The sequence below is a fragment of the Pyxicephalus adspersus genome, chromosome 8, assembly GCF_032062135.1.
Source record: "Pyxicephalus adspersus chromosome 8, UCB_Pads_2.0, whole genome shotgun sequence".
Lineage (NCBI taxonomy): Eukaryota > Metazoa > Chordata > Amphibia > Anura > Pyxicephalidae > Pyxicephalus > Pyxicephalus adspersus.
Window position 1 is genome coordinate 32,282,109 of NC_092865.1, and position 12,028 is coordinate 32,294,136.

Genomic DNA, 12,028 nt, shown 5'->3' on the forward strand with positions numbered 1-12,028 from the left:
GACCCAAAAGTTATGACATGAGTGCTGCTGATTCTGTGTGATTAAATTAACTTAAAAAATTTAAAAGAATAGCTTGTTCAAAAAAAATTATACAGTTCAATTAGTGAGATCTTTCATTCTTTCAACAGGTGTCAGATACGGCCTTTATTTAGGGAAGGAAGGCAGCAAATGTTGTACATGCTGGTTATGGTGCATTTCTGAAAATCTGAGTAAAATGGGTCGTATCAGACATTGTTCAGAAGAACAGCAAACTTTGATTAGAAAGTGAATTGGAGAAAGGAAACATAAAAGGAAGTGCGGAAAATGATAGGCTGCTCTGCTAAAATTATCTCAAATGCTTTAAAGTGACATCCAAAACCTGAAAGATGTGGATAAAATGGAAAGACCCAGCCAACGATCAGCTCTGAGAACATCAAAAAAGGTCTTAAGTTGCCTGTGAGTATGGTTACAATTAGAAGACTCTTGTGTGATATCTGCAAAAAGCCCCCGCAAATTCCCAATGTTGTAAAAAAGACCTGCTGAAGAGGTTACAGTTTGCCTAAAGAGAAATTATGCAACATATTTTGGACTTATCAAAGTAAGATTGTTATTTTTGGGTCCAAGGGTCACAGATAGTTTGCCAGAAGACCCCCAAACACTAAATGCATGCCACAGTACACTGTGAAGACATTGAAGCATGATGGTGCACCAGGATATGGGCATGTTTCTCATACTATGGCTGGGCCTATTTATTGCATACCAGGGATCATGGATCAATTTGACTACATCAAAGTACTTGAAGAGGTCATGTTGCCTTGTGGGGTGACATCAAAAATGCTGTTGCTGAGACAAAACCAAGACATGCTGAAGAATTGTGGAATTAGGATAAGTCATTGTGGACTGAAATACTTGTTCACAGGTGCCTGAAGTTGGTCGACTCCACTGTTGCACTGATCTGCAGCAGTTCTTAGGAACATTGGTTATACAACTAAATAATACTTCAGTGATTCAAAAGAAAAGAAAACTTTGAAAGTTTTTTTCAGTTTACACATTGAATGTTTGCTTTTGTAAAGAAGAATGCAGACACTGCTATTTTGAAAAGCCTAATATTCCTGCCTAATGTTCATTGTTCCCAATGCATTTGTGTGTAATAAAAGCTATAAGGATTTTCAGCTTCATTCACTTTTTTAAACACTCTGCTAATATTCTTGACAACATTGTATATGGCCTGACACAGATCTACTATAAACACTGAAAAAGTGGGACACTTAAGAAACATCTTAATATATGCAAGAATTTTAATATGATCACTTGTTAATCTAATGGTCAATTTCAACTAAAGACCCAAACATGAACAAAGATATATTGTTAAATCATGTGGTCTATATATCTCCACACAGATCTTTCCACATTAGGTTAAGTTCCACCTCATGCTGTCAGAAATGTGGGACTGCGGAGGCTAACTTGTATCACATGTTTTGGAGTTGTCCTAAAATTAAGCACTTTGGGAAATTGGTAGCATCCTACACCATACATAATTTAGTGAATCATTTTATGCTGACTCCTGCTTGGGCATTGTTTGGTACCTTAACACTACACGGCGCACACATTGATAAGAGTTGCAGCAAACTCCTCTCTATTGTTTCTCTTGTAGCAAAAAGGCCATCCTACAGAACCACCTACCCTTGGCCTGTAAAGAGAAAAACTGAGATTCATATTTCAGATGTACTGGATGAGGCATCACTGGATAAAGATACACAGGTAACAGGTTCTTTGAGGTGTGGGAATTACATACAGAAACACTGCCACTAGATACCAAGAAACACACTGTCTCCACATTTGAGAACACCACATGGTATACTTATTGTCTGTTATATAATGATTCCCTATGGGAGTCGAATGTGAATGTAACTGTAAATCTCATAGGTACTGTTAGTATATTATTGTTAGTTTCCATTCCTTACTACAGTTTGTATACACCCCCTCATTAGCTTGTATATGACCTTCTGTTAACATTTTGTTACCTCAAGTGCTGTATTTGAAAATATACTGCTGTAAATCATATATTATCTATGCTTTCCTTGAAAAAAAAAAATAATACATTTGAATTTTTATATTGCCCACATTATATGTAAATGACATACTTGATTGATGACTTGACTTGATTACTTTGTACTGATACTGATACTGATAATGTTAAATAAATAAAAAGTTTATATTTAATAAGGAGATGTAGATTTTAGCCTGAGAATGGCCTGGGAGACTACTGAAAAGTCTTCTTTCACCTCTATTACTTTATTGAGTCCTAATGTGTTGTCAGTTAAGAAATGGAAAGGTTAAGGAGGCACTGCTGATGGGCTGTACTTTGAACAGGAACTAGCCTAATCCAACCCTGCTTATCAGCATGTATGTATTGGTTTTAGAGGATTTTAATAATATTTTTCCCAATATCTTCTACCTATTTTGGAAGTAATGAGCTGGAGGACCAATGGACGTCTTGTCACAATACCAGACCCGCGTGGAAGAAAGTCCCTAGAGAACAAAAAAAAAAATAAGTCCACACTGAAAAACAAATTAATACCCATGAAATATGACTGGCCCCCAAAAGTCCCAAAGGCTGTGGGGGCAGTTTTTTAATCTTGGATTTCTTTAGTTGGTCAGCTTGATTTTTTATTTACTGGTGGTACAGGCAAATTCCAAGATGACAATGTCAGGATTCACCTGCCAAAAAATTAACCCCATTAGGAATCCTTGTGATAGTTACATAGTTAGGCTGACAAACTACATCAATCCACCAAGTTCAACCACTAAGGAAATAAATATATATCAGATAAAACAGACATAGTTGATCTAGAGGAAGGCATAAGCTTATTGAAACAATACAACAAATATGTGTCACCAATGCAATTAAATATAAAGTGTGACTTTTGGTGACTTTTTTTGCCAGGCAGTGTACATACAGATTACTTGCTTTGAATTATACTGCACTGAAACAAAATAGATGACGTGCAAAGTGGTAAAACAATTAGGCAGGTCATAATTTCATAGACAGTCAGCACAAGGCAACTGTGAAAAAAATTCATTAATAAAGGATATAAAACCTCCCTTTCTTCCTGTTAACCATAGCAGATACTTACCTACAATAGAGCTACTCAGAGATCATCTATGTGCAGCTTGGAACCATACAGAATGGCTGAAATGCTCTTCTACTTCAGTGAACGTATGCTGCAGTCTCCAGTGATATGGATGAAGAGATGATCCAGATCCTGACATGGCTTTAATATTCACACTATTCATGAATCAATAGACATGTCAGCAATATTCCTCAGAGCAGTATGAATCACATTTCTGATTACAGGAGAACTGTGGGTAACTAAATCTAAAAAAAAAGACAACATTTCTCTTTAGGGCTACGTACACACGTGCAATAATTATTGTTGGAAAGGGATGCAAGGGCTGCTGCCTGGCTGAACAGTACTTTGGCCAGGGCGGATCCCTCCGCCTGTAGAGACAGACAAGCTGGGAGCAGGGCAGCAGCCTCGGCCATGCTGCCTGCTACTGTGGCGTCCCCCTCTGTGGCTGGGAAGCCCAGGGACACCGCGGGCTCGCAGGGCGGGTAAGTTCCTAACATGACTCCTCAGTTTCCTGTACCCCCCACTCCGACTCCTCTGTATTTACAGGGTTTTCCCATTTTATCTTCACACTTTTGCAATCAAACTTCAGAAAAAAATTTAGACCCCCTAAATATTCATAAATCAATACATTTATTATAAAATTAATTATAACACAATATTTTTACCATAAATTAGTAATTTCTCAAGAAACATTATTAAAAATATATGAAAAAAAGTTGATGATTTGTCAATTATTATGTTTTTTACTTTATATAATTTTAAAATAAATACCTTTATTTCAGGGATTTATACTAAGTTTTAAGATGACAACATTATTCATCTTTTTACCTTCAAAAGTATTAGCTTTATATTTAGTATTTCACTTACCGTTATGGCCAGAGAATTGAGTATTGCAGAACATCAAAGCATGGTAGACAGTTATCAGAATGGAATTGATGACTCCCAGATAGCAATTGTTTTGGGTTGTAATCGTACAACCATAACCAAAACTATTAAGACCTATAAAGCTTCTGGTAGAGTGAAAAAATTACCAAGAGGAGGTCTGAGAAATTCAAAGTTGGATGAAGCTCATAAAGAGAAGTTACGTAAGGTAATGTGCGAAGATTGCGGAACAAGCCTCAGAGAAATGAAGGATCAATTATTTGCAATGCAATGATTCCCACTCTCTTCAAGAAAAGCTTAGCTATACTAACAAAATCCTTGATCTCATTGCTAAGGAAGATGGAAAAAATCACTACTTTCCTGATGAAGTAGGTTTTACATCTCAATGAGAACCAAAAGGGGAAATTCTCCTACTGAGCAAAGGGCGGTGCATGTGGTGGCTGGAGTGCGTTCCAGAAATTATTCAATTTGTTCTGTGAGGAATAAAAATGGGACCCTCCAGTTTAAAGCACAAGCACGAGCATTTATTCAAGAAGCATTCCTCAATTTTATTAATGAGGTTTTGAATGTTTTTAGTGAAAAGAGTGTTCAGCATGCCATCCTAATTATGGATAATGTCCCCTTTCATAAAACTAGCCAGGTAAAATTGAAGAATTGCTTCTGCCAGATCCTCTTTCATAGAAGCTCCTAAATCTGACTTGATTGTTTTTAGAGGTGAAAATAGTCTTTCAACACTGACTTGGGTGGGTGGCATTGCTGTTACGGTTCTAGCCACATCACTAATAATCGTGGGATAAACAAGGATGGCTTCTACTAATGTCAGTTTCGATGAGCGATCATACTTTTCTACTTCTTTTAATTCTTTTAAAAACTCTTGCTGGAATCTTTTTATGGTTTTCTGGTTGTTTATCTTTCACGCATATGCTTTGTAGCTTTACTGTTGAAAGTTCCATTTTGTCCAAGTAGGAATCAAAGTATAATTTTTCATTTTGAAGAGGATGATGCTAAGTTACCAGTGCTTATAGCTTCGTCCAGTGATGGTGTTTCAGGTAGTAATCCCTTCATGCGAACTGCTACATCATAGAGGGCCTTTTTTGCAGTATCAGTCAGGTCATCGCTCAACAAAATTGGACTCTTTGGATCAACATAAATAGCAGCTAACAAGATTTGTTTATCCAGTAAGAGATTATATCTTGTTTTCATTGAGGATACAATGCCATCAGCTATTAACCCCCCACATTTGTTCAGGCAATATATCAAGCTCCTCCATTTCAAGAAGAATTTACCAGGTGTTAAATCTTCAAATCTTGCAAACTTTTGGTGACAGCAAAGGGGTTAGAAAGTCCTTTTACTTGTGTCCACTGGCTTTCAGTTAATAAAACATTTTCATTGTCCAGTTCTTCAAGAAAGTATTTTAGTTCAAGCAAACAACGCTTACCCATCAAATGCTTGAAGTGCTTCTCCAGCGTGTTGTTTGATCCAAAATGGCTCCTTTTCCTGCACATCTTTTTAAAATGGCATCTGTTTTAGGGGCCCTAGCTGCAACAGTTACTTGCCTCAATTTGCCAAATACAGTAGCTGCATGACAATATTTCAATCCATCTCTTATTGCAAGTTGCAGAGTACGAACAGCACAACGCATATGTTGAAAAGTAGTACGCTTAGATGCTTCTTCAACAATGTTATCCAATTCGCTTTCATTTTCTCCAATACTTGCAGAACTGTCCTCCTTTATTATCTGTCTGTCACTTTCTTCATCTACTTTCTTCATTTTCTCAATTGTGCTCAACATATTAGAAGCATTATCTGTCACAATAGATAGAATCTGTTTCTTTTTCATTTCAAAATCTTCTAGAACATCCTCCACTAACTTCTGAAGATAGTTACTGGTGTGATGTGCCTGTGTGATGCTCTTGTAGGTGCAATTTTGTTAGACCCACTGAAACTGCTAATTTTTGCATCACATTGTTTTTCACCATTATCTTCAAGAATACATTTGCACACGTAATCTTCACAATCACTTCATAATGTAAAGTGATCATAAACAGCAGACTTTATTGTGTTTGTTGACAGACTTTTTGCCATTGTGAATGGGGTGCTGCTTTCACTGCAATATAAATATAAAAAATGTTATACTAACTAGAATATTCTTTGATTTAAATACAAACATACACATAGTCCTGCACTATTGCAAACATACATACAACAGGGCACTATACACACAAATAAGCTATAGCCCTGCACTAAACTTGGACATAATTTGTCCTATACAGAAAAACATGCACAAACATATATACTATACACACAACACAAAGCCCTACATTTTACTCAGAAACATAGACAAAATATGCACTATACACAAACATTCATACATTCCTGCACCATACACACAAAAATACACAAAGCTCTGAAGTTTTATCCAGAAACATGCACACAGCCTTCCATCATAGCACACACAAGCAGCCATGCAGTTTTGAAATAAACATGAACACTTACAGTTGAATCCAAAAAGCTGTTCCTCCAAGTTCTTCTAAGCTCTTTTAGCAGACAGTGGAACTTGAGCAGACGATGCTGCCCTTATCTTTGTTTGCTGATCTTCTGCTAAAGACAGGGCAGTGGGAGGCTTCAGGGCCAGGGGGGCCACTTAACTGACTGACTTAACTGACTTAAGTGTGCAAAATGATGTTAAAGTTCAGCCCTGGATGGGAGCATATATAGAGAGTGCAGACAGGACAGCTGAACACACATCAGGCCATAGCACTCACCTACACCTATATCATTATACTTGTTTGAACTCAAATGAACTTGTTAAACACATTATATCTGAAATAAAATGTAAACACATTTTTAAGTGTACCTAATCCAGATTACAATAATGTGAAAGTCAGGTTGTATAGTAGCTCAGCTGAACTTCACACTAATAGAAATACAACTATGCGCTGGGCTTTATTCTTACATCAGAGAAGTACCTAAATATGACTATTGTTTGTGAAATAGGACATTTGAACTTGCTGTACCGTTTTTTATTATAATTTAAATTTATCAGGAGTCGGAGTCTGCACACTTTTATCGACTACGACTCCAGGTACCCAAAATTGTCTACGACTCCTCGACTCCCGACTCGTGAATAATTGTTGATCGGTCGTTAATCGTTCATTTTCTAATGACAATTATTGCTTGTGTGTACGCAGCCTAAGTTCTTGTGTCTTCTTTATACAAAAATGTTAATCTCAAGCAACATCAGCAACAACATTAGCTTATCAGATAACTAAAAAATTCCGAAATATTAGACTGCATCCTTCTGACTAAAAGACCAGCTGGTAAAAGGAGGCCCCTTTGCATATAAACAGTAAGCACAATTTAAAAGATACAATAGAACAGGATCATTTGTCAACAACAAATCCATCCAAATGTAAAAAAGAATCCTGATGTATAAATAAACCTCAACATTCAATCAAACTCTTTTGGTTATAAACTGCAAGTCAGTGACATCAAAGTTGACCAAGGAATGAATGCAACTATTGATTCAAAAATAGGAGAAAAAAGACTATTTAGTAAAGATAATCAAGCCATTCAGAAGAAAGAGTGATTCTACCAGAACAAGCAGATTCATTGCTAAACTTGTCTGGGTGAGAACCGCAGCTCTGTGCTAATGGAATAGAGATGAACAAATCTCTGAAAACATTCATCCAATCCACTAACTACAGCACAGCATTTTATTGTCAAATACACTTCTATAGGGGAACCATTCATTTCTCCTAACAGCATGATCAGTCCTACCTGAGCAAAATACAAATCAGTAACAAAGCTAAGCAATTAGGTTGCGTGACTACGGACTTTGTAAAGTGCTATGTAATATGTCTGTGCTATTGAAATACTATGTAATGATATTAAGTGACAAAGTAATATTTTAAAAAAAAAACTTTTTTTTTTTTTAAAAAATTATATATTTTATTTTTTTATCAAATTTAATATTTTAAAAAAAAAACAATGTGGCATACACATTGACAATAATAATAATTAAATTGACATTGATTTACATATATAGATTGTTCTTGATTTACATTACAGTTTCCCAGCCAGGGGTATAGGAACTCCTCCATTTACTACAATCTATTAAAACATTGGTGGTCCGCGAGAAAATTTTGGTGGTCTGCAGCTCTGGCTGGTGCACCCCCCGGAAGTGGTCAGGTGAAAAACCCCGCTGGGGGGTGCACCAGCCAGAACTGGGGACCATGTCTCCCGTATGCATCGCAGGCAGGGCGGTGAGCGGGTTGTATCTCTGGACATATTCCACCCACTCTCCCATCACAGGCTCAGACCTGCGATAGGAGAGTAGACAGGTTCTGGCATCATGACTTCCCTTTTGATTGACACACGGCTCCCTGTGCATGTGCGGTCCAGAGCCCATAGGTTTAGTGGTCTGTAGGTCCAAAAATGTGGGCGATCACTGTACTAAAGAGCCTGTATGTGAACCACTCATTGAAATTTAAAACATTTGAACCAGGATGAGTTTACTTTAGGTAATATTTACTATTTTATGTCACGTTTGCCTATTTCAAAATTTCAACAAGAGTTCCAATGATTTATATTTTCACACAACATTAATACAACTTTTACAAAAGATTAATTTACCTCATTGAAATAATATAATAGGGTGGTCTCTGCAACATTTCTTCTCTGTATTCTGGCTAAAGACTGAGCTTTGACTCTCCAAATTCATGAGCAGAAAATTTAACGACGTTGAACGTCATTTAACCCAGAGGGATGCACCCTGAGACTGCCATGAAAATCGGCTAAGTATAGAAGCGGCTTTTTTTTTTTTTTTTTTTTGCAGGGGAGCTGCTGGGAAATCCAATTTTTGTTTAAATGTCCAAACTTGAAATGAGGTTTAAAATCTGTAGCTTTCATTATAATAATAGCTGGTATTCCTGCCATGAAGGAGCTTGTTCAGGCATATTCTGTTATGGACTGTCAATGTTTTTTTCCTGTTACCTAACTCTAACCCTGTGTGTCACCCTGTCACATGCGTTTCGAGTGCAGATTTTGCTGTGCCATTGCCAGTTACACAGGCATGTTCTGCCGTAAATATTATTAGGAAGCCCACTTTTGCAAATGCCATTGTGAGCATGCAAAAACAAAAAATAGCAAAATATTATGAAAACATTTATTTTCTAAAAAAAATAAAAATAAATTCACAAACTAATTTACAAATTAACAAACTTTACTGCAGATTGCTACACTTTTTTATAGTGCTGAATACATTTTTTTTCCACCATGTCCTTTTATTAGAATAGAAAAGTTATGTTCAATACAATTACCAGAGCTCTTACTGTTCTAAAAAAAAGATGTAGTGTCTGCATCCCCATATACTGAATGCCCTAAGATATAGCTCACTAAAAATGTAATTCTATTGGGGATGTCTAACATTTTACTTGTATCTCATGCTAAGTACATTTTAGGGTTTATGGCTGTAGACACCATGCGCACTTCCTTGCGGATCAGTCTGTTCTGTTCTATGGGTCCTAATGGGGAGCCTACTGCACTGTTATACAAAAATATATAAAGTGCGGTTATTAATAATCCAACATAATAGATCAACAAAAACCGGGATGATGCCGGGACACAATTTACACTCCTGATCTTTGCCCAAAATGATCATGTAGCCAATGAAAATCCAAAATTTGTATACATCATTATTTATTATAAAATTATCATTTTATCATAAAATGTCAGGCAAAGGGTAAAGGAAGGGGTGTATGTGATTGGGGTATGCATACAGAACCGTGGAAGTATTAGGGATTTCAACAGCAACCATGCATTAAAAATATGAAAAAGCTCAACCCAAATGTGTGCAGAGGAAGTGTCAGGTCAGGTAATTGTTTTTTTTTTTTCTTTTAAAAGTTTCCTAATTTTAAAATGCTATGGCATATAAGACTGAGGCATTACCTATGCCATGTGCCTGAGAATAAAAATACTTAAACTTTAAAAAAGTAAAGGTAAAGTAAAGTAAGGCAAATATTGCTATCAGAACACTTCTCACAACTTAAACCCTAGAAAAGATAACAAGAAATAAACAGAAAAGAAGCTTCCAATTGCACAGCACTTGGCATGAAATCACCAGGGCAGCACAGGTGTTTTTCTTCAATAACACAATCATCCCATCTAGCTCTCCTCACCTGCCCACGTGTATCTCCTCACTAACACCCGACACGCCCATTTTAGTCCCGCCCACGCCGCGCACCTTAGGTCCCGCCCTTTCCCCCATCCCCACACTGCGCACCTTTAGCCCCGCCCTCTCACCTGCCCACGAAGTTCTCCAGCACGGAGCTCTTTCCCGCGCTCTGCCCGCCTACCACAGCAATCTGCGGCAGGTCCAGGTGGCAGCTCTGCCCGACGGCACTGAAAGCGTCCTGAAGCCGGTTCACCAGCGGTATGAGTTCCTGCATCTCCTGATTACCCATTACTCCGTTATTATTCAGCTTCCTTTCCTTCTAGTGTTAGTCAGGGGTGCTCGGAGCAGTAAATGGCTGTATGTGAGTCCGGTGCCTCAAAGAAGCCGTTCTGCTGTGTGCCGGGCCCCTCCCCCTCCTCAGGGGTCCCCTCCAGCTGCTGTCTGTGGTGCTGGATGGACTGCTGACTGAGCATGCGCAAACAGGCGTCCCCACATGCGGCTGGAGATTCCATATTACATTCTATGTAAATATAAAATTACTTTTCATGAGCAGGCTTAATGAACAAAAGCACCCAAACACCCTAACAAACGTTTATCCCAACCTATCCATATTTGCCAACATGGCTCTATCTATCTATCTATATATGGGCTGTATGTTCTGTTGTGTCATTAGAGATTTGGCTGTAATGCTGCCAAGTCACTGCTGGGTGGAGGAGTTGCTGAGGGAACGTCATGAATTTAAAAAGGAAGTAAACCCCCCCATCCACCTAGGCCTACTTTAAAGCCTCATAATCCTTCTTAAATAACGCTTCCAAACTCCTAAAGTCCATAAACCATATTACAGACCTAATGCCACTTCTTTTACAACCCCGCAAACCCATGTACCACCCCCCTAAAGAAATACTCTTTAAAGTACCCACAAATGTTGTATGGTTTTGTTAATGACCTCTCCCAGTCCTGAACATTCCCCTCCTCTCAGCCCAGTCACCTCACTTCATGGGCCAGGAGGAGGAGTCCAAGGTGTCCGCCAAGCTCTGTGACCAATCAGAGGCAGGGGGCGTGTCAGTGCAGGGGAGACAAGGACAGATCGCTCTACAGTTATCAGAGCTCAGCATTTTACAGGTAATTCACAGAAATCAGTTGCCATGCTTATCTGTTAAGGCCAAACATGGTTCTCATACTGTGATTTACATGGCCTGCAATGCTTTCCGGCCTATTTGCTGAAATCAGAACAACCCTATCTCCTGTGCTGACTCTGTTACCCATCCACCTATGTTGCACTAGTCTCTCTGTTATCAGCTTTCCTCTGACACTGCTGACAGACCAATCCATTACAAACCGTTCCCCATCAGCACAGGAGGTACAACCCTGTAGTTCCAAGGTTCATGAGCCTGCTTTGTGACCCCAGGGAGTGTATGCTTAGATGTCCATGTGTAATAAACAGCATGGCAGGAGAATGGTACACATCAGCAAGGAAAAGGCACTTCTCAACTCACAGAACTGCCTCCTACATGTTGGGTCGATTTACTAAGGAAATACAAGCTGTTCACTTACCTTATTTGCAGGTGAACAGCGGATATTTCATTAGTAAATGACCCCCATTATATAAGGACATAGATATTCCTAGATGGACTGTATATGTGTACAGACCATCCCAGGAAATGCCCATACATGAAGCTGAGCTTAAATGACAGCCAAAAGGGAAGAGTGGAGGGTGAGGACAGAACAAATGGGAAGAAAGTGGACTGGATGATCTTGGACGCATGATATCTGCTGCGGATTCTAATGCTTATTGTGTGGAGTTGACAGTGTGCAGGGATATGGGACCAATCATAGATTCATCATAGGAGAGAACTAT

General features: G+C 38.4%; 1 protein-coding gene across 1 annotated transcript in view; it reads right to left on the bottom strand.

Annotated features, from left to right (window-relative positions):
* DNM3 (dynamin 3) overlaps window positions 1-10,507 on the bottom strand; it is a 156,569-nt gene extending 146,062 nt beyond the window's left edge. The window contains 2 exon segments of the mRNA XM_072419940.1: window positions 2,438-2,511; window positions 10,299-10,507. Of these exon segments, the coding sequence (XP_072276041.1) occupies window positions 2,438-2,511; window positions 10,299-10,459 (235 nt within the window). The 5' untranslated portion in view covers window positions 10,460-10,507.
* Window positions 10,508-12,028: the final 1,521 nt, after the last annotated feature.